Raw genomic sequence first — 21,029 nt, forward strand, 5'->3', positions numbered from 1 at the left:
GTGGTGATTTAATAAACAGGTTTGCAGTATTAGAAACGATCAGAGCACATTCATTATTTACTTCCATAATTCCATAGGCCTAATCTACAGTGCCTTGCGAAAGTATTCGGCCCCCTTGAACTTTGCGACCTTTTGCCACATTTCAGGCTTCAAACATAAAGATATAAAACTGTATTTTTTGTGAAGAATCAACAACAAGTGGGACACAATCATGAAGTGGAACGACATTTAAAACTTTAAACGACACTTTTTATGGATATCTTAAAGAAATGGCTTTCTTCTTGCCACTCTTCCATAAAGGCCAGATTTGTGCAATATACAACTGATTGTTGTCCTATGGACAGAGTCTCCCACCTCAGCTGTAGATCTCTGCAGTTCATCCAGAGTGATCATGGGCCTCTTGGCTGCATCTCTGATCAGTCTTCTCCTTGTATGAGCTGAAAGTTTAGAGGGACGGCCAGGTCTTGGTAGATTTGCGGTGGTCTGATACTCCTTCCATTTCAATATTATCGCTTGCACAGTGCTCCTTGGGATGTTTAAAGCTTGGGAAATCTTTTTGTATTCAAATCCGTCTTTAAACTTCTTCATAACAGTATCTCGGACCTGCCTGGTGTGTTCCTTGTTCTTCATGATGCTCTCTGAGCTTTTGACGGACCTCTGAGACTATCACAGTGCAGGTGCATTTATACGGAGACTTGATTACACACAGGTGGATTGTATTTATCATCATTAGTCATTTAGGTCAACATTGGATCATTCAGAGATCCTCACTGAACTTCTGGAGAGAGTATGCTGCACTGAAAGTAAAGGGGCTGAATAATTTTGCACGCCCAATTTTTCCGTTTTTGATTTGTTAAAAAAGTTTGAAATATCCAATAAATGTCGTTCCACTTCATGATTGTGTCCCACTTGTTGTTGATTCTTCACAAAAAAATACTATTTTATATCTTTATGTTTGAAGCCTGAAATGTGGCAAAAGGTCGCAAAGTTCAAGGGGGCCGAATACTTTCGCAAGGCACTGTAGGTCTAGATTCAATCTAACAAAGCATTATTCAGCGATACCCGACACCTGCAAAGCTGATGTTTGGCACCCGCATAGCTGATGTTTTGCATCCACAAAGATCCTGTTTTGCACTCATATAGCGGATGTTTTGAACCCGCATAGCGGATGTTTTGCACTCACATTACTGTTGTTTTGAACCCGCATAGCGGATGTTTTGCACTCACATTGCTGTTGTTTTGAACCCGCATAGCGGATGTTTTGCACTCACATTACTGTTGTTTTGAACCCGCATAGCGGATGTTTTGCACTCACATTGCTTTTGTTTTGAACCCGCATAGCGGATGTTTTGCACTCACATTGCTGTTGTTTTGAACCCGCATAGCGGATGTTTTGCACTCACATTGCTGTTGTTTTGAACCCGCATAGCGGATGTTTTGCACTCACATTGCTGTTGTTTTGAACCCGCATAGCGGATGTTTCGGAGGTGTCAAAACCGTAACTGCATTGGAGCTGTAGAATGAGCAGCCACACCTGTTTGAAGTTCAGAATGAGAAAGTGAAGGCTAAATAATGACGCTCAACAAAATAATGAGGGTTTCTGTCATCCTAATGGGGGATTACATCTATCATCCTAATGGGGGATTACATCTATAATCCTAATGGAGGTGTAGATTACATCTATCATCCTAATGGAGGTGTAGATTACATCTATCATCCTAATGGAGGTGTAGATTACATCTATCATCCTAATGGAGGAGTAGATTACATCTATCATCCTAATGGAGGTGTAGATTACATCTATCATCTATCATCCTAATGGAGGTGTAGATTACATCTATCATCCTAATGGAGGTGTAGATTACATCTATCATCCTAATGGAGGAGTAGATTACATCTATCATCTATCATCCTAATGGAGGTGTAGATTACATATATCATCCTAATGGAGGTGTAGATTACATCTATCATCCTAATGGAGGAGTAGATTACATCTATCATCTATCATCCTAATGGAGGTGTAGATTACATCTATCATCTATCATCCTAATGGAGGTGTAGATTACATCTATCATCCTAATGGAGGTGTAGATTTCATCTATCATCCTAATGGAGGAGTAGATTACATCTATCATCTATCATCCTAATGGAGGTGTAGATTACATCTATCATCCTAATGGAGGTGTAGATTACATCTATCATCCTAATGGAGGTGTAGATTTCATCTATCATCTATCATCCTAATGGAGGTGTAGATTACATCTATCATCCTAATGGAGGAGTAGATTACATATATCATCCTAATGGAGGTGTAGATTACATCTATCATCTATCATCCTAATGGAGGTGTAGATTACATCTATCATCCTAATGGAGGTGTAGATTACATCTATCATCCTAATGGAGGTGTAGATTTCATCTATCATCTATCATCCTAATGGAGGTGTAGATTACATATATCATCCTAATGGAGGTGTAGATTACATCTATCATCCTAATGGAGGTGTAGATTACATCTATCATCCTAATGGAGGTGTAGATTACATCTATCATCTATCATCCTAATGGAGGTGTAGATTACATATATCATCCTAATGGAGGTGTAGATTACATCTATCATCCTAATGGAGGTGTAGATTACATCTATCATCCTAATGGAGGTGTAGATTACATCTATCATCTATCATCCTAATGGAGGTGTAGATTACATATATCATCCTAATGGAGGTGTAGATTACATCTATAATCCTAATGGAGGTGTAGATTACATCTATCATCCTAATGGAGGTGTAGATTACATCTATCATCTATCATCCTAATGGAGGTGTAGATTACATATATCATCCTAATGGAGGTGTAGATTACATCTATCATCCTAATGGAGGTGTAGATTTCATCTATCATCCTAATGGAGGTGTAGATTACATCTATCATCCTAATGGAGGTGTAGATTACATCTATCATCTATCATCCTAATGGAGGTGTAGATTACATCTATCATCTATCATCCTAATCGAGGTGTAGATTACATCTATCATCCTAATGGAGGTGTAGATTACATCTATCATCCTATTGGAGGTGTAGATTACATCTATCATCCTAATGGAGGTGTAGATTACATCTATCATCCTAATGGAGGTGTAGATTACACATATCATCCTAATGGAGGTGTAGATTACATCTATCATCCTAATGGAGGTGTAGATTACATCTATCATCCTAATGGAGGTGTAGATTACATCTATCATCCTAATGGAGGTGTAGATTACATATATCATCCTAATGGAGGTGTAGATTACATCTATCATCCTAATGGAGGTGTAGATTACATCTATAATCCTAATGGAGGTGTAGATTACATCTATCATCCTAATGGAGGTGTAGATTACATCTATCATCCTAATGGAGGAGTAGATTACATATATCATCCTAATGGAGGTGTAGATTACATCTATCATCCTAATGGAGGTGTAGATTACATCTATAATCCTAATGGAGGTGTAGATTACATCTATCATCTATCATCCTAATGGAGGTGTAGATTACATCTATCATCTATCATCCTAATGGAGGTGTAGATTACATCTATCATCTATCATCCTAATGGAGGTGTAGATTACATCTATCATCCTAATGGAGGTGTAGATTACATCTATAATCCTAATGGAGGTGTAGATTACATCTATCATCTATCATCCTAATGGAGGTGTAGATTACATCTATCATCTATCATCCTAATGGAGGTGTAGATTACATATATCATCCTAATGGAGGTGTAGATTACATCTATCATCCTAATGGAGGTGTAGATTACATCTATCATCCTAATGGAGGAGTAGATTACATCTATCATCCTAATGGAGGTGTAGATTACATCTATCATCTATCATCCTAATGGAGGTGTAGATTACATCTATCATCCTAATGGAGGTGTAGATTACATCTATCATCCTAATGGAGGTGTAGATTTCATCTATCATCTATCATCCTAATGGAGGTGTAGATTACATCTATCATCCTAATGGAGGTGTAGATTACATATATCATCCTAATGGAGGTGTAGATTACATCTATCATCCTAATGGAGGTGTAGATTACATCTATCATCCTAATGGAGGTGTAGATTACATCTATCATCTATCATCCTAATGGAGGTGTAGATTACATCTATCATCCTATTGGAGGTGTAGATTACATCTATCATCCTAATGGAGGTGTAGATTACATCTATCATCCTAATGGAGGTGTAGATTACATCTATCATCCTAATGGAGGTGTAGATTACATCTATCATCCTAATGGAGGTGTAGATTACATCTATCATCCTAATGGAGGTGTAGATTTCATCTATCATCCTAATGGAGGTGTAGATTACATCTATCATCCTAATGGAGGTGTAGATTACATCTATCATCTATCATCCTAATGGAGGTGTAGATTACATCTATCATCTATCATCCTAATGGAGGTGTAGATTACATCTATCATCCTAATGGAGGTGTAGATTACATCTATCATCCTATTGGAGGTGTAGATTACATCTATCATCCTAATGGAGGTGTAGATTACATCTATCATCCTAATGGAGGTGTAGATTACATATATCATCCTAATGGAGGTGTAGATTACATCTATCATCCTAATGGAGGTGTAGATTACATCTATCATCCTAATGGAGGTGTAGATTACATCTATCATCCTAATGGAGGTGTAGATTACATATATCATCCTAATGGAGGTGTAGATTACATCTATCATCCTAATGGAGGTGTAGATTACATCTATAATCCTAATGGAGGTGTAGATTACATCTATCATCCTAATGGAGGTGTAGATTACATCTATCATCCTAATGGAGGAGTAGATTACATATATCATCCTAATGGAGGTGTAGATTACATCTATCATCCTAATGGAGGTGTAGATTACATCTATAATCCTAATGGAGGTGTAGATTACATCTATCATCTATCATCCTAATGGAGGTGTAGATTACATCTATCATCTATCATCCTAATGGAGGTGTAGATTACATCTATCATCCTAATGGAGGTGTAGATTACATCTATCATCCTAATGGAGGTGTAGATTACATCTATAATCCTAATGGAGGTGTAGATTACATCTATCATCTATCATCCTAATGGAGGTGTAGATTACATCTATCATCTATCATCCTAATGGAGGTGTAGATTACATATATCATCCTAATGGAGGTGTAGATTACATCTATCATCCTAATGGAGGTGTAGATTACATCTATCATCCTAATGGAGGAGTAGATTACATCTATCATCCTAATGGAGGTGTAGATTACATCTATCATCTATCATCCTAATGGAGGTGTAGATTACATCTATCATCCTAATGGAGGTGTAGATTACATCTATCATCCTAATGGAGGTGTAGATTTCATCTATCATCTATCATCCTAATGGAGGTGTAGATTACATCTATCATCCTAATGGAGGTGTAGATTACATATATCATCCTAATGGAGGTGTAGATTACATCTATCATCCTAATGGAGGTGTAGATTACATCTATCATCCTAATGGAGGTGTAGATTACATCTATCATCTATCATCCTAATGGAGGTGTAGATTACATCTATCATCCTATTGGAGGTGTAGATTACATCTATCATCCTAATGGAGGTGTAGATTACATCTATCATCCTAATGGAGGTGTAGATTACATCTATCATCCTAATGGAGGTGTAGATTACATCTATCATCCTAATGGAGGTGTAGATTACATCTATCATCCTAATGGAGGTGTAGATTACATCTATCATCCTAATGGAGGTGTAGATTACATCTATCATCCTAATGGAGGTGTAGATTACATCTATCATCCTAATGGAGGTGTAGATCACATCTATCATCCTAATGGAGGTGTAGATTACATCTATCATCCTAATGGAGGTGTAGATTACATCTATCATCCTAATGGAGGTGTAGATTACATCTATCATCCTAATGGAGGTGTAGATTACATCTATCATCCTAATGGAGGTGTAGATTACATCACATTCCAGTGTTCCAATTTGTAAACAAGACTGCATGGGATTTCTCTTAATGTGACTCCATGCAGCCAACGGCCTTATCCGCTTTAGGTATGACACTAGGAGCTGCTTGTGGATTTGACAGCTCCACCTCAGACACTGCCAAAACAGCCACTATACAGATGTCAGCTAAAACAGATCTGATTGAATAGAGTCCTAATTTAATTGTGTGTCAAATATCCGTTCTCTAAAATGGAATCTAAACTATATTTACATTTATGAAAGATTTGCAACAAAGGCGCGCACACACACACACACACACACACACACACACACACACACACACACACACACACACACACACGCACACAACAGAAAAGTAGGATAATGAGACTCCTAGACTCACAGGAGTACAACATTTAGTGTCTTTATAAAACAACATATTTGCTAAATATAGCCAAGGCTCATTTAAATATGCATAAATAGCAAGAAAATAGTTTCCCATTTCATTTCAATTCAAACAATTCTGAATAGCAATATTTGTACATAGATCAGTTAAGAGCACTATATGAACATAGGGTAGAATCCTCTTTCAAGGTCTTAACGCTCCAATCGGGAGCAGGGCATAGCTAAAGCAATAATTCAGTGTATATCAGTCTAACGAATCGTACACGTCTTGGTCTTTAGAAGAAACACAGATATCATATGTAACACAAGGCTTGTGAAAAATGTGTGAAATATCAAACGGCACACCTTTGGATGGGTTATCGATGATAAAAAAAAATATAATACAACAATATTCAATATTACTATGGTCAAAATCTTTAAAACATTTTGTAGATATTTACAAAACCTGAGAACAAGGCAATACAAGGGTGAAAACAAGTTTTGGATCTATATTACATATATTTGTTTTTAAGTCAAGTGAATAATTTGTCCTGGTTTTGAATGTTCTTCGTTGGCTTACACTACCCTGCCCATTAGAACTGATGTTGGTCTACAACTTTGGATGGATTTGGAATCTGTTTGTCGTTTATAAATAACGGCTGATATTATCGGTTTATTTTTTTGTAGACTGTGAATTTGAGAAACAACCTATTGCTAATATTAAGTATACTATGAATTACACATTTACATTGATTGTAGTGAATCCAAAGATAAACAATTACAATCCAAAGATAAACAATTATATAATGTCCTGAGAGTATTATTTTGTGTGTGTGTACTTTTGCAACATACAACATCTATTCATCCAGTTTTATTTCTACAAATTAAATGTTTTTATAAAAATCCTTGTGATTTTGATCTGAGATGTCTAAAATCAACTGTTTTCCAGTAATTCCCCTGTTTTCTATACATTTATATTCCCAGACATCACTCCCCTCAAACTCTCATCTCCTCAGCCTAATATCCTTGTATCTCTAAACAGCAGGTGGAACATCTATCAGGCAGAGAACTTTCTGTTCTGTATTGTTCTTAGAAGTCTGAGATGAAGCATCAGTTATCTGTTGGAAGTGTCAGTTGGCCGGCTCTCTCTCTGTTCAGGTGTCAGTTGGCCGGCTCTCTCTCTGTTCAGGTGTCAGTTGGCCGGCTCTCTCTCTGTTCAGGTGTCAGTTGGCCGGCTCTCTCTCTGTTCAGGTGTCAGTTGGCCGGCTCTCTCTCTGTTCAGGTGTCAGTTGGCCGGCTCTCTCTCTGTTCAAGTGTCAGTTGGCCGGCTCTCTCTCTGTTCAGGTGTCAGTTGGCCGGCTCTCTCTCTGTTCAGGTGTCAGTTGGCCGGCTCTCTCTCTGTTCAGGTGTCAGTTGGCCGGCACTCTCTCTGTTCTAACATCTTTAATCTGTGTCAGTTAGTCGGCTCAGGGATGGGAGAGGCGTGGTTCTCCAGTCTAATGGTCCAGGGGTCAGGGGTCGGGGTGTAAAATGGAGGGTGGGTAAGGACTTCCCCCCCAGGCCCCGCCAGGGCAAAGGTGAACACGCCCCTCTGTCTCTCCAGCTCCACCTTGTCAACCACATGCTTCCTGTCTGACTGGTGATGCCGAACCTCTCTAGCCTCCCGGCCCTCCCGGCCCTCTCTAGCCTCCCGGCCCTCTCTGGCCTCCCTGCCCTCCCGGCTCTCTCTGCTGTCACTGTCCAAGTCCTTATAGCCCAGGCCCTTACCACCCAGGGCCTGTCTCTCTCTCTCCCCTAGGCCCAGACCGTGACTTCTAACGCCTCTATGGGAGGAGGGCAGAAGCCGGCAGCCGCCCTTGCCGTCCTCGTGGTGATTGGCCGAGTCAGGAGGGCCCTGCAGGAAGTTGTTGGCTGAGCGCCAGGCGGCGGGCTTGCGGCCTCGTCGAGGGCGTGAGACGCGGCAGCTCTGCCTCTTGATGTGTCGGTGCAGGTGGTCTGAGCGTGTGAAGCTCTTGTAGCAGTGCTCACACTGGTAGGGCCGCACCCCTGTGTGGATACGCAGGTGGTTCTTCAGGTCGTAGTTGTGGACAAACTTAGAGTTGCAGTGGAGGCAGACGTAGGGCCGCTCTCCTGTGTGCTTCCGCATGTGGATCTTCAGCTTGTCTTGCCTGAAAAGAAAAAATATAAGCTTATATTATTTACTTTAGTTCACTTTTATGTTACCAGGTTGTCCCATTGAGGTCAAAATATATATTTTCAATGTGTTGCCCTTTCAACTGTATTCTGAAAGATGTATCAGAGATGAAAGCATTGTTGGTGGGTATACTCTGGGGTATGTATTAAATGTGCCAGGGGAAACAATCATGCCAGAGCAGAGGCAGGAAGTGACTAGAAAGAAAGACAGGGGGTTTCCACTTTATAGGTCTCGGATGATATTCAGATGAGAGGATACAAATCAAACGCCTTAACCACAAAAACACTCCCTTACCGTAATACTATAATCTTTGTCCAAAAAAAACCTCTCAATATCACGTGTTAATGATTTATATCTTTTTTTTTTTTTTTTTACATGTAGGCATTTTGATTATTATCTTAGAATATGATCAGGCAACACTTTTACCTAATCACTTAGCCACTTATGCACATTCGTGGCATCACTAACGGATACTGTGTGTGTCAGTTACTGTGTTTATTGGCTTTTATAATCTCCTTGCAGAAGATGGTAAGACCTACAGTATCAAGAGTGTTTGTCATACCTGGTGAAGCGCACCTCACAGATGGTGCACATGTATGGTTTCTCTCCTGTGTGAGTCCTCATGTGTCTGGGTAGTTTCCCTGCTCCCTGGATCACCTTGTTACAGATGGGACACTGCTGGGATGCTTTGGGCTTCATCTTCCTCTCCTCCTCCATCTGCCAGGGAGGGAACAGTGCCCCCAGGTGGCTTGATGCACTCAGGAAGCTCAGGTATGAGCGGAAGTCTTCCTCCTGCTTTATCTGACCCGGGTGGAGGTGAGGCCCCTCGGACCGTACCACCCCCACTCCCAGGCCGGAGGTCATTAAGTCTTTCAGGAAGTCACTGTGGAGCATGCTGGGAGGGACTTCCTCCTTCAGCTCCTCCTTGACGACCTCTCTCTTCACGGCCAGGTCTAAGGGTCGGTTGTCCAGTTGAGAAGGGTGGGAGGAACGGTGGAGGGTCGGGGTCTGGGCGTGGTGGCTGGGGTCTAGGACCTGCGGGGGGAATCCTGGGAACTCTGCAGCCCACATGGGAGGGTAGAAGCCAGGGAGCAGAGGGGAAAAGTTGTCCCTCCTGTCCAGGACTGATGGCAGTTTAGGGTACAGCCCTTCCTGTAGCAGAGACTCAATGGAAAAGTCCTTGAGGGCTCGGCTCTCCATGCGCTCATGCTCCGGGCTGGGTTTCTCACACTGAGAGTCTTTGTCTGTGCACTTCCTGTTCCTCTGCAGCTCATACTGGTGCTGGTACTGAGAGGTACTGGGTGGTGCTCCTCTCTCCGACTCGGCCTGGTCCTGACTCTCTGACGACCTCGTTGACCACTCACTGGCGTTGTCCTCCTCATGAACCTCCTGCTCGTCCTTCCTCGACTCTTCCTCCTCCTCCTCCCCCTCCTGTTCCTCCTCCTCTTCGTCTTCCTCCTCATCTCCCTCTCCTCCTCCTCCCTTGCCAGAGTCCATAATCTCCAGACAGACGGTGACGATGCAGGGGATCTCCAACATCTGAGCCGCTCCAAGAATTTCTTTCACGTTGGACGCCGTCACCGTTAGCGTAGATGTGTAGGCGAACTCCAAGATGGCCGTCAGTGACTCCGGGGCCACGAAGTCTATCTCATACACACTGTGCTTGTCCCTTCCGTCCGAGGCCACGGTGAAGAGCTTCTTGAAGTACAGGCTGCAGGCGGCGAGGACCGAGCGGTGGGTCTGGTACTCCTGGTCGCGTACGATGAGCACCACGTCACAGAGCAACCCGGCGCGCCGCTGTTCGTTGAGGCAGCACAGGACATCACTGCTGTGGTTGGGGAACGGAATCCCAATCAGGTCATCTTCACTGTGGCCCATCCTTCTCCTCTCACTGATCTACAGAACAGGGAGACAGACATGAACTAATAGTGTATGAAGGTATACAGTTCTGTTAAATCAGGCAATATTCTGATTTATAGCACAGGGACAAAACATCACATTTATTACATATTTATAGTCCTCTTTACAGCAACAGTTGTCCCAAAGAGCTTTACAGTAACCCTGCTTATATCCCAAAGTGCTTTACAGTAACCATGCCTAGATCCAAAAGAGCTTTACAGGAACCCTGCTTAGATCCCAAAGAGCTTTACAGGAACCCTGCTTAGATCCCAAAGTGCTTTACAGTAACCATGCCTAGATAACAAAGTGCTTTACAGTAACCATGCCTAGATAACAATGTGCTTTACAGTAACCCTGCCTAGATCCCAAAGAGCTTTACAGTAACCCTGCTTAGATCCCAAAGTGCTTTACAGTAACCATGCCTAGATAACAATGTGCTTTACAGTAACCATGCCTAGATAACAATGTGCTTTACAGTAACCATGCCTAGATCCCAAAGTGCTTTACAGTAACCATAACTAGATAAAAGTGTTTTACAGTAACCATGCCTAGATAACAAAGTGCTTTACAGTAACCATGCCTAGATAACAAAGTGCTTTACAGTAACCATGCCTAGATAAAAGTGTTTTACAGTAACCATGCCTAGATCCCAAAGTGCTTTACAGTAACCATGCCTAGATAAAAGTGTGCTTTAAAGTAACCCTGCCTAAATCCAAAAGAGCTTTACAGTAACCCTGCCTAGATCCAAAAGAGCTTTACAGTAACCCTGCCTAGATCCAAAAGAGCTTTACAGTAACCATGCCTAGATCAAAAAGAGCTTTACAGTAACCCTGCCTAGATCCAAAAGAGCTTTACAGTAACCCTGCCTAGATCCAAAAGAGCATTTACAGTAACCCTGCCTAGATCCCAAAGAGCTTTACAGTAACCCTGCCTAGATCCAAAAGAGCTTTACAGTAACCCTGCCTAGATCCAAAAGAGCTTTACAGTAACCCTGCCCAGATCCCAAAGAGCTTTACAGTAACCCTGCCTAGATCCCAAAGAGCTTTACAGTAACCCTGCCTAGATCCCAAAAAGCTTTACAGTAACCCTGCCTAGATCCCAAAGAGCTTTACAGTAAACCTGCCTAGATCCAAAAGAGCTTTACAGTAACCCCGCCTAGATCCAAAAGAGCTTTACAGTAACCCTGCCTAGATCCCAAAGAGCTTTACAGTAACCCTGCCTAGATCCCAAAGAGCTTTACAGTAACCCTGCCTAGATCCCAAAGAGCTTTACAGTAACCCTGCCTAGATCCCAAAGAGCTTTACAGTAACCCTGCCTAGATCCCAAAGAGGGAGCAGAAACCCTGCCTAGATCCCAAAGAGCTTTACAGTAACCCTGCCTAGATCCCAAAGAGCTTTACAGTAACCCTGCCTAGATCCCAAAGAGCTTTACAGTAACCCTGCCTAGATCCCAAAGAGCTTTACAGTAACCCTGCCTAGATCCAAAAGAGGGAGCAGAAACCCAGTGGCAAAGAGGTAAACATTTAATTTAATTTATAAAATGTATAAAACATTCTTTCACCAGGCAAGTTCATTCAGAGCACATAGAGACAGAACAGAGCTGCACGGACCACGGCTAACGATCCATTCATTGTCTTTTGATTATAGTCAAAGTGGTGTTGAATGCTATCCTAAATGGTCTTGTTCATTCTAGGTCATGTTTACAGTGAGTGAAAAAAACGGTTTGGGACAGTTTCTCGCCCATTCATGTCTTGTCTATGAATAGAGGTTCAATTTAGCTGTCCGCTCCTCTCCTCCTCTAGAACGGGTATGTGGATAGAGGCTTTCAGATGGCTTCTTGCCACAGCTGCATTGTGTGATTGGATCTCAATGGTCCATAGTTAACATTACAGAAGAATCCGTGTATGTACGCTATGAGTTTCCGACCCCATATTAACACTCTCTCTATACGTCACACGGGATAAATATTTAAAACATCTCCTTAATTAATTTCCAGGTGGCATTGTGCTCAGTTACCAATCAAATGTGTTCTCGATCTTGTTGCTAAGGAACAGTTGCTATGATTATGGTACAGATGTAGACAGTGGAAGACCTATAGGCGAATATATAAGTTACAGCTATACAGTGGAAGATGAAGAATCTTTGATGAGCAACTTGAAACAAAAGACGAAGTGGAATTCAGTGAGATTATTGTTTCTGTTCTGTCAGTTCATAGAAAGGGCAAGTTGCATCATTATAAAATATGTATCCATACAGTACTAATAACCTTCATGGACATTAGATCAATAAGGTCTAGCACATCTTTCATCTGCTGTACCATATTAACATTATTCTTGGAAGCAGCTGATGTTGACACAAGGGACCTAATCATCTTCTAGGTCTTGGTAAGGAAGAGATGGCATGTCAAAGGGTCAAAGGTCAGCTCTGTAACAATACAAGGAAAGGAGACAAGAGGGATCGGATTCGTGGGCTTTAGGGTCTTGACTTCACCACATTTCCGTAAGTGTAACACTCAGCATTCGTTCAACACAGAGGACAGACAGAGGGAAGAGAGGGGGGGGGGGAGGCAGAGAGAGAGAGAGAGGAGGAGGAGGGGCAGAGAGAGAGAGAGAAGGGGGGCAGAGAGAGAGAGAGAGAGAGAGGAGGGAGGACAGAGAGAGAGAGAAGGGGGGCAGAGAGAGAGAGAGAGAGAGAGAGGAGGGGGGCAGAGAGAGAGAGAGAGAGAGAGAGAGGAGGGGGGACAGAGAGAGAGAGAGAGAGAGAGAAAGAGAGAGAGGAGGGGGGACAGAGAGAGAACGAGAAAGAGAGAGCGAGAGAGAGAGTGAGAGAAAAAGGTATCGAATGACCATCAAAGTTCCCTGACAGGCTGCATAAAAACCAGCGCTGTGTAGGACCAGGAGCCCCTCCCTGACAGGCTGCATAAAAAACAGCGCTGTGTAGGACCAGGAGCCCCTCCCTGACAGGCTGCATTAAAACCAGCGCTGTGTAGGACCAGGAGCCCCTCCCTGACAGGCTGCATTAAAACCAGCGCTGTGTAGGACCAGGAGCCCCTCCCTGACAGGCTGCATAAAAACCAGCGCTGTGTAGGACCAGGAGCCCCTCCCTGACAGGCTGCATTAAAACCAGCGCTGTGTAGGACCAGGAGCCCCTCCCTGACAGGCTGCATTAAAACCAGCGCTGTGTAGGACCAGGAGCCCCTCCCTGACAGGCTGCATTAAAACCAGCGCTGTGTAGGACCAGGAGCCCCTCCCTGGAATACCCAGCCAAGTCAAACAATTGGTGTGGCGCTTAGAACAACAGAGTGGATAAGAGAGGGGCCTGAGAGGACCTGGGAGGGAGGCCGCTGTTGGTCTCTATCTGTTTTCAAATGGCACCCTATTCCCTTTATAGTGCACTACTTTAGAACAGAACCCAATGGGCCCTGCTTAAAAGTGGTGCCCTATATAGGGAATTGGGTGCCGTTTAGGACTTAGCCTGTCTCCCCCACCCTGGGAACATGGGCTGCTAGCCAGGCAGTAGCCAACACTCCACCCCACTCTTTCTCTCTCTCTGCTCCAGCACTAACGCTAGCTAACGCTAACACACCCGGGCTAATTACTATGTCCTGGAGAGGATCTGAGGGGGATGTGCCACATGGACAGGAGAGGAGAGGAGAGGAGAGGAGAGGAGAGGAGAGGAGAGGAGAGGAGAGGAGAGGAGAGGAGAGGAGAGGAGAGGAGAGGAGAGGAGAGGAGAGCACTGCTTTCCCACCTCACAGTCCTGCATAGATCACTGTTTCATCACACCGTCTTCCTTAATTTAACCCTCCCTCCCTCCCTCCCTCCCTCCCTCCCTCCCTCCCTCCCTCCCTCCCTCCCTCAGGGTGGGGACATTTGTAAACTTTTGTCAAAGGGCCTGATAACCCCTTATTTTTGTATGATTTGCTCTGGCAGTCTCTGCCTGTCCTGTCTGTCTGTCAGTCAATGGAAAGACAGCATCAATCCAGTGTTTGTTCTCAATAGAGCCCATAGAGTACCTTTTCCACTATGCTTTGTCAAATAGTCCCAGGTAATGTCAAATAGTCCCAGATAATGTCAAATAGTCCCAGGTAATGTCAAATAGTCCCAGATAATGTCAAATAGTCCCAGATAATGTCAAATAGTCCCAGGTAATGTCAAATAGTCCCAGATAATGTCAAATAGTCCCAGGTAATGTCAAATAGTCCCAGATAATGTCAAATAGTCCCAGATAATGTCAAATAGTCCCAGATAATGTCAAATAGTCCCAGGTAATGTCAAATAGTCCCAGATAATGTCAAATAGTCCCAGGTAATGTCAAATAGTCCCAGATAATGTCAAATAGTCCCAGATAATGTCAAATAGTCCCAGATAATGTCAAATAGTCCCAGGTAATGTCAAATAGTCCCAGATAATGTCAAATAGTCCCAGATAATGTCAAATAGTCCCAGATAATGTCAAATAGTCCCAGGTAATGTCAAATAGTCCCAGATAATGTCAAATAGTCCCAGATAATGTCAAATAGTCCCAGGTAATGTCAAATAGTCCCAGGTAATGTCAAATAGTCCCAGATAATGTCAAATAGTCCCAGGTAATGTCAAATAGTCCCAGATAATGTCAAATAGTCCCAGATAATGTCAAATAGTCCCAGATAATGTCAAATAGTCCCAGGTAATGTCAAATAGTCCCAGGTAATGTCAAATAGTCCCAGGTAATGTCAAATAGTCCCAGATAATGTCAAATAGTCCCAGGTAATGTCAAATAGTCCCAGGTAATGTCAAATAGTCCCAGGTAATGCTTACAAGGCAACTATTACAATCAAATATGTAAAAAAAATAAAATAAATAAAGACTATCACATACTGTTTTGGATTAAAACATGTATTTTTTTTACCTGATTTGAATTATAATAATCCTAATAGTGCTGTATATCATTGCTAATGAGCAGGAAGAACATGAGGTTTTGAAAAGCAGAAGAGGATGTCACAATGAGAGAGCAGGTTGGTCTATCCAGGATCCACAGCTCCTCTGCTTCCCTCCGACCCCTCAGTCACTATGTACCCCCCATCCCAAATCACCACTGACACTGTGTCCTCGCTCACCTCTAGTGCTGTGGCAGGCAGTGTCATCATTAGAGGCTGCCAGGGGCCAGACAGACAGGGGCTAACAGTAACATAGTTCTCTTTCTGTGTTCCAAACTCCCCATCACCACCTCTGATTAGTGACCCCAGGGCTACCAAGCTCTCCCAAAGGCTACCAAGCTCTCCCAAAGGGCACCAAGCTCCCCCAAAGGCTACCAAGGGCCACCAAGCTCCACTGTCTGGGGGAAACACTTGTCTGGACTGAGCTATGCCGTATATAGCATATTAAATGTGTTAGCTGGGAGACTTAGTTAACTCAGAACATTGTACAATGGCATTTAGAGCCAAACTTACTTACAGCCTGTGTTTAGAATGAGTTGGTTATTAATTGTTTCAGTGGTGTAAAGGACTTAAAGTAAAACATCTTTTTGGGGGGGGAGTGTCTGGACTTTACTTTAATATTTATATTTTTGACAACTTATTCCTGAAGAAAATATGACTCCCAAAAGTATTTGTCCCATTTCGAATGCTCAGGCATGACAGCAACATGGTCCAATTCACATGTATACCAATAAAGAGCACTGTCATCCCTATCTAACCCTAACCCTCACTAAACACAAACACTGTGTGTGTAAACAGTCATCCCTATCTGGCGGCCTCACTAAACACAAACACTGTGTGTGTAAACTGTCATTCCTGTCTGGCGGCCTCACTAAACACAAACACTGTGTGTGTAAACTGTCATCCCTGTCTGGCGGCCTCACTAAACACAAACACTGTGTGTGTAAACTGTCATCCCTGTCTGGCGGCCTCACTAAACACAAACACTGTGTGTGTAAACTGTCATCCCTGTCTGGCGGCCTCACTAAACACAAACACTGTGTGTGTAAATGAAGTCAGAGTGTTGGTGTGCCCCTGTGTGCCCGTAAAAATAAACAAAAAACATACATTGTGCCGTCTGGTTTGCTCAATAAAATAATTTGATGTATAGCATTTACTATAGCATTTACATAGCATTTACTATAGCATTTACATAGCATTTACTATAGCATTTACTATAGCATTTACATAGCATTTACTATAGCATTTACATAGCATTTACTATAGCATTTACATAGCATTTACTATAGCATTTACATAGCATTTACTATAGCATTTACATAGCATTTACTATAGCATTTACATAGCATTTACTATAGCATTTACTATAGCATTTACATAGCATTTACTATAGCATTTACATAGCATTTACTATAGCATTTACATAGCATTTACTATAGCATTTACATAGCATTTCCTATAGCATTTACATAGCATTTACTATAGCATTTACATAGCATTTACTATAGCATTTACATAGCATTTACTATAGCATTTACATAGCATTTACTATTAACTTGTAATGTTTACTCCAGTATGACAATTTAGTACTTTTTCCACCAATGTACTTAAGTTCATTTCAAACCAGATACTTTTAGACTTTACCTCAAGTAGTATTTTACTGGGTCACTTTTACCTGAGCCATTTTTTCTATTAAGGTATCTTTACTTTTACTCAAGTATGACAATTGAGTACTTTTTCCACCCCTGATTTAAAATATATATATATAGATTGTCGTACACTATCAGACTCCCAATAATATTACTACAGGTAAACACAGAGCCGTCCACAGATACACTCGAACAAAGTTCATAACTTATATATGCTTCATTTATGATTTTGTGTTTTTTGTTGTTGATTGTTTTAAATCAAATTTATTCTTAACTGAATAGTCACAGAATATAAAGGATATTGATATGAAACTACTAGAGTCACAGAATATAAAGGATATTGATATGAAACTACTAGAGTCAGAGAATATAAAGGATATTGATATGAAACTACTAGAGTCACAGAATATAAAGGATATTGATATGAAACTACTAGAGTCACAGAATATAAAGGATATTGATATGAAACTACTAGAGTCACAGAATATAAAGGATATTGATATGAAACTACTAGAGTCACAGAATATAAAGGATATTGATATGAAACTACTCGTCTGGATCGACGGCACCTGTGACATACAGTTGATGAAGTGGCTTTTTTCTATAGACAAAATGTTCATATAGAAATAGTGCATTTTTGGGGAGGACAAATTAATTTAAAGATATAAATAGTTGATACTGTATACTGTATATTAAGACATCTCTGATGCATACTTTTACCTACAGTATAACATACATATTATCAGCTGGTGCGCTACAGAAAAAAATATTGACAACATGAATATTTATGTTAATTCCAACAATGTATTTTTGATTATGGAATGTGTAATGAGAATGTACTAGAAACAGTCAATGTTTTGCACTAGTGAATTGAAAGCTCATTAAACCTATAAGCCAATCGTACAGTTTGTTTGTTTAAATAAAGACCAATCCTATAGGAGTTTATTATGGAGCCATCCACTGAGCCTCCAGGAGAGCCCCGAGGTTCACACCATTATCTGCACCAGTCAATACATTGTTTTGGTACTTTATTAGGTCTCAGAGGACAACCTTTGGTTTCATTGAATCCATTCTGGTAACTTTTTATGTAAAAGAGTATCCACTTTATTAAATATGATTTAGCAAGATATCATTCTTTACAATAAGTTTGTATTCATAAAGGGTTTATAATTAGTTAATTGGCTACTATTATTCAGTTATAGAACCATTATAAATCATGAATAGATATTAATTTACTGATGATATACTTATGATAATGCAATATTTAAATTTAAATTAATGAGTTCAATTTTGACCACTGATGCTTTTAATTAAATGATTGATGATCCCATGGCAGAGATGGTCGTTTTTAAAGAATTGTTGGTGTCTCCTTGACAACCACTTTGATCAATCCTCACAACCTGTCCTCCTGTTGTGAGTTTAAGTGATTTATGACAAATTAATTATAATTCAGACAGTCTCATTAAGAGTCAACCAGATAGCAGATGAGGCTACTGTCAACGGATAATGGCTTTACAAAATATATTTTCATATTTGCTTCTCCGTAGAACAAATCCTTGTAGCTAATTTGACTTGAATGTTTCAACATCTCTTTTATATATATTTACAGTACTCCAATGATTTAAAAAAAAGTAGACAAGAAACAGTTGTTGTAAAACAAGCTAGCCTAATCCCTATGTTTTGAGGGGATAAGAGTGTCACAAACAGTCATCTTCGATACCCCTCAGTTCTTATTCTCTCAACACTCTCCTACTTCAACTTACAAAAACTTTTGTTTTAGGAGTTATATCTTAGCCCCAGTGCAATGTAAGAGTTAAATTCTCTTACACATTTTATTCAGCTTTTTTTTTGCCACAAATCCACCAGCGCAAGTGTGTGTTTTGACTAAATAATGAATTAAATTAAACCCCATCAGGAGAATACAATAAGATTTTAAAATGTTAAAGCCAAAATACTGTATTTAACATTTCTTCTACCCAGTAAAATAAATTCCTGTTCATGTTGTCTCCACATTTTTATTGCGAAAGAGGTCTTGGCAACCTCATTTTCTCAAGACGGTGTCTCATAGTGCTATCCAAAACAATTATGTGAGTCATAAATGTATGTATCCACACCTGGAGATGAGGCACTTTCAGAGTGTTGCACCTGGGAGGAATACAACACAACAGACAGCGCTCTAAACACCTAAAACATACCTAACTCCACACACACAAACACATACACACACTGAACAGGTGCACTGTACACATGTACTGTAGTAAAGAAAGACTCATTCACTGCAGCAATAAGCAGGCACACTCACTCAAACACAAACGTATCCAAAGTAGATACAGAATTTTCAGCATGCCACAAGTCAGCAGAATTGAAAAACAAGAATCCTTAGAATTCTAAATGGAATCCTCATTTACCTACCTTCTTAATTCCTTTCTTTCCGTTTGTTTATAATTCAGAGTCTACCAGTGGTGTCCAGAGACCTGTCACATTGCCTCTTCAGAATAGTGTACCCAGAGCTGACACAGTCAGTCCATTCACAGTCACAGCCACCTCGCATCGGCCGCCCATTCACAAAAACCAGGAAATATCCAACACTTCCAAATACAAAGACAAGTAGCAGCTAAAGGAGGTTAACAGTGGACCGCCAGACCGGACCGGAGCGGAGAGAGGTGTGTGTGTCCCTGGCAGACGTAAACAGGCTGGTGAGCAGAGCAACAGAGGAGTTGAGAGACGGCAGGCAGGGAAGGCAGGCTTGTCAGATTCACAGTAGGGAGGGAGAGCAGAGCAGCATTACTGCTATGTGGAGATGTTGCACCACTAGTTTTTATAGCAGGGTGGGTAGCTGAAAGATAATAATACCCCAGCCCTCCTCCACAACACAAGTTAAGCACAGTGTGTTATAAACTCATGGCTCAGACACCCTCTGATTTAGGTCAGACAAAATGAATTTGTTGTTTTGTTAGAGTGAATTGCATTATGGAAGGAGAGGGGTGAAGCAGTAAGGGTTTAGGGTATAACAAAAAAATTAAGGAAAGAAATGTAAAAAATGATATTTAAAAAATGCTATTTATGAACCTCCACTGGTCACTACAACAGAGATCAGAGATGAAGCAACAGAGTAGAGATCAGAGGTGAAGCAACAGAGTAGAGATCAGAGGTGAAGCAACAGAGTAGAGATCAGAGGTGAAGCAACAGAGTAGAGATCAGAGGTGAAGCAACAGAGTATAGATCAGAGGTGAAGCAACAGAGTAGAGATCAGAGGTGAAGCAACAGAGTAGAGATCAGAGGTGAAGCAACAGAGTAGAGATCAGAGGTGAAGCAACAGAGTAGAGATCAGAGGTGAAGCAACAGAGTAGAGATCAGAGGTGAAGCAACAGAGTAGAGATCAGAGGTGAAGCAACAGAGTAGAGATCAGAGGTGAAGCAACAGAGTAGAGATCAGAGGTGAAGCAACAGAGTAGAGATCAGAGGTGAAGCAACAGAGTAGAGATCAGAGGTGAAGCAACAGAGTAGAGATCAGAGGTGAAGCAACAGAGTAGAGATCAGAGGTGAAGCAACAGAGTAGAGATCAGAGGTGAAGCAACAGAGTAGAGATCAGAGGTGAAGCAACAGAGTAGAGATCAGAGGTGAAGCAACAGAGTAGAGATCAGAGGTGAAGCAACAGAGTAGAGATCAGAGGTGAAGCAACAGTGTAGAGATCAGAGGTGAAGCAACAGAGTAGAGATCAGAGGTGAAGCAACAGAGTAGAGATCAGAGGTGAAGCAACAACTTCAAGATTTAAGATTAAAACCCCAAAATGTGATTGGTATGTTTTCCTTTGTCAAATAAGACATGATACATTACAGTCCTGTAGCCCTTCAGTGACTACGGTCTCAATTCGAACAATTTTCTGTCATTCAACCTTTTCGCACCCTTAATGGATATTCTATTTGTGGCTCCGTCACACCACAAACTCAGTCTGTTCGTAAACGCTCACTATGGCCT

The 21,029-nt window shown here is 41.4% G+C and overlaps 1 protein-coding gene across 2 annotated transcripts in view; it reads right to left on the reverse strand.

The window, feature by feature from the left end:
* Positions 1-6,418: 6,418 nt before the first annotated feature.
* zbtb7c (zinc finger and BTB domain containing 7C) overlaps positions 6,419-21,029 on the reverse strand; it is a 37,897-nt gene continuing 23,286 nt past the window's right edge. Inside the window, exons 1-3 of one of the 2 annotated variants that reach the window (XM_021622625.3) lie at positions 19,465-19,871; positions 9,151-10,484; positions 6,419-8,562 (exon numbers count right to left, since the gene is read on the reverse strand). In XM_021622625.3, coding sequence (XP_021478300.3) covers positions 7,848-8,562; positions 9,151-10,466 — 2,031 coding nt within the window. In that variant the 5' untranslated portion in view covers positions 10,467-10,484; positions 19,465-19,871 and the 3' untranslated portion in view covers positions 6,419-7,847. Of the gene's footprint in view, positions 8,563-9,150; positions 10,485-19,464; positions 19,872-21,029 lie in introns of those variants that run through there. The other variant, XM_021622624.3, reaches the window with a different exon arrangement.

This window comes from Oncorhynchus mykiss, chromosome 12, assembly GCF_057628025.1.
Source record: "Oncorhynchus mykiss isolate SJ-2025 chromosome 12, ASM5762802v1, whole genome shotgun sequence".
NCBI classification, from domain to species: Eukaryota; Metazoa; Chordata; class Actinopteri; order Salmoniformes; family Salmonidae; genus Oncorhynchus; species Oncorhynchus mykiss.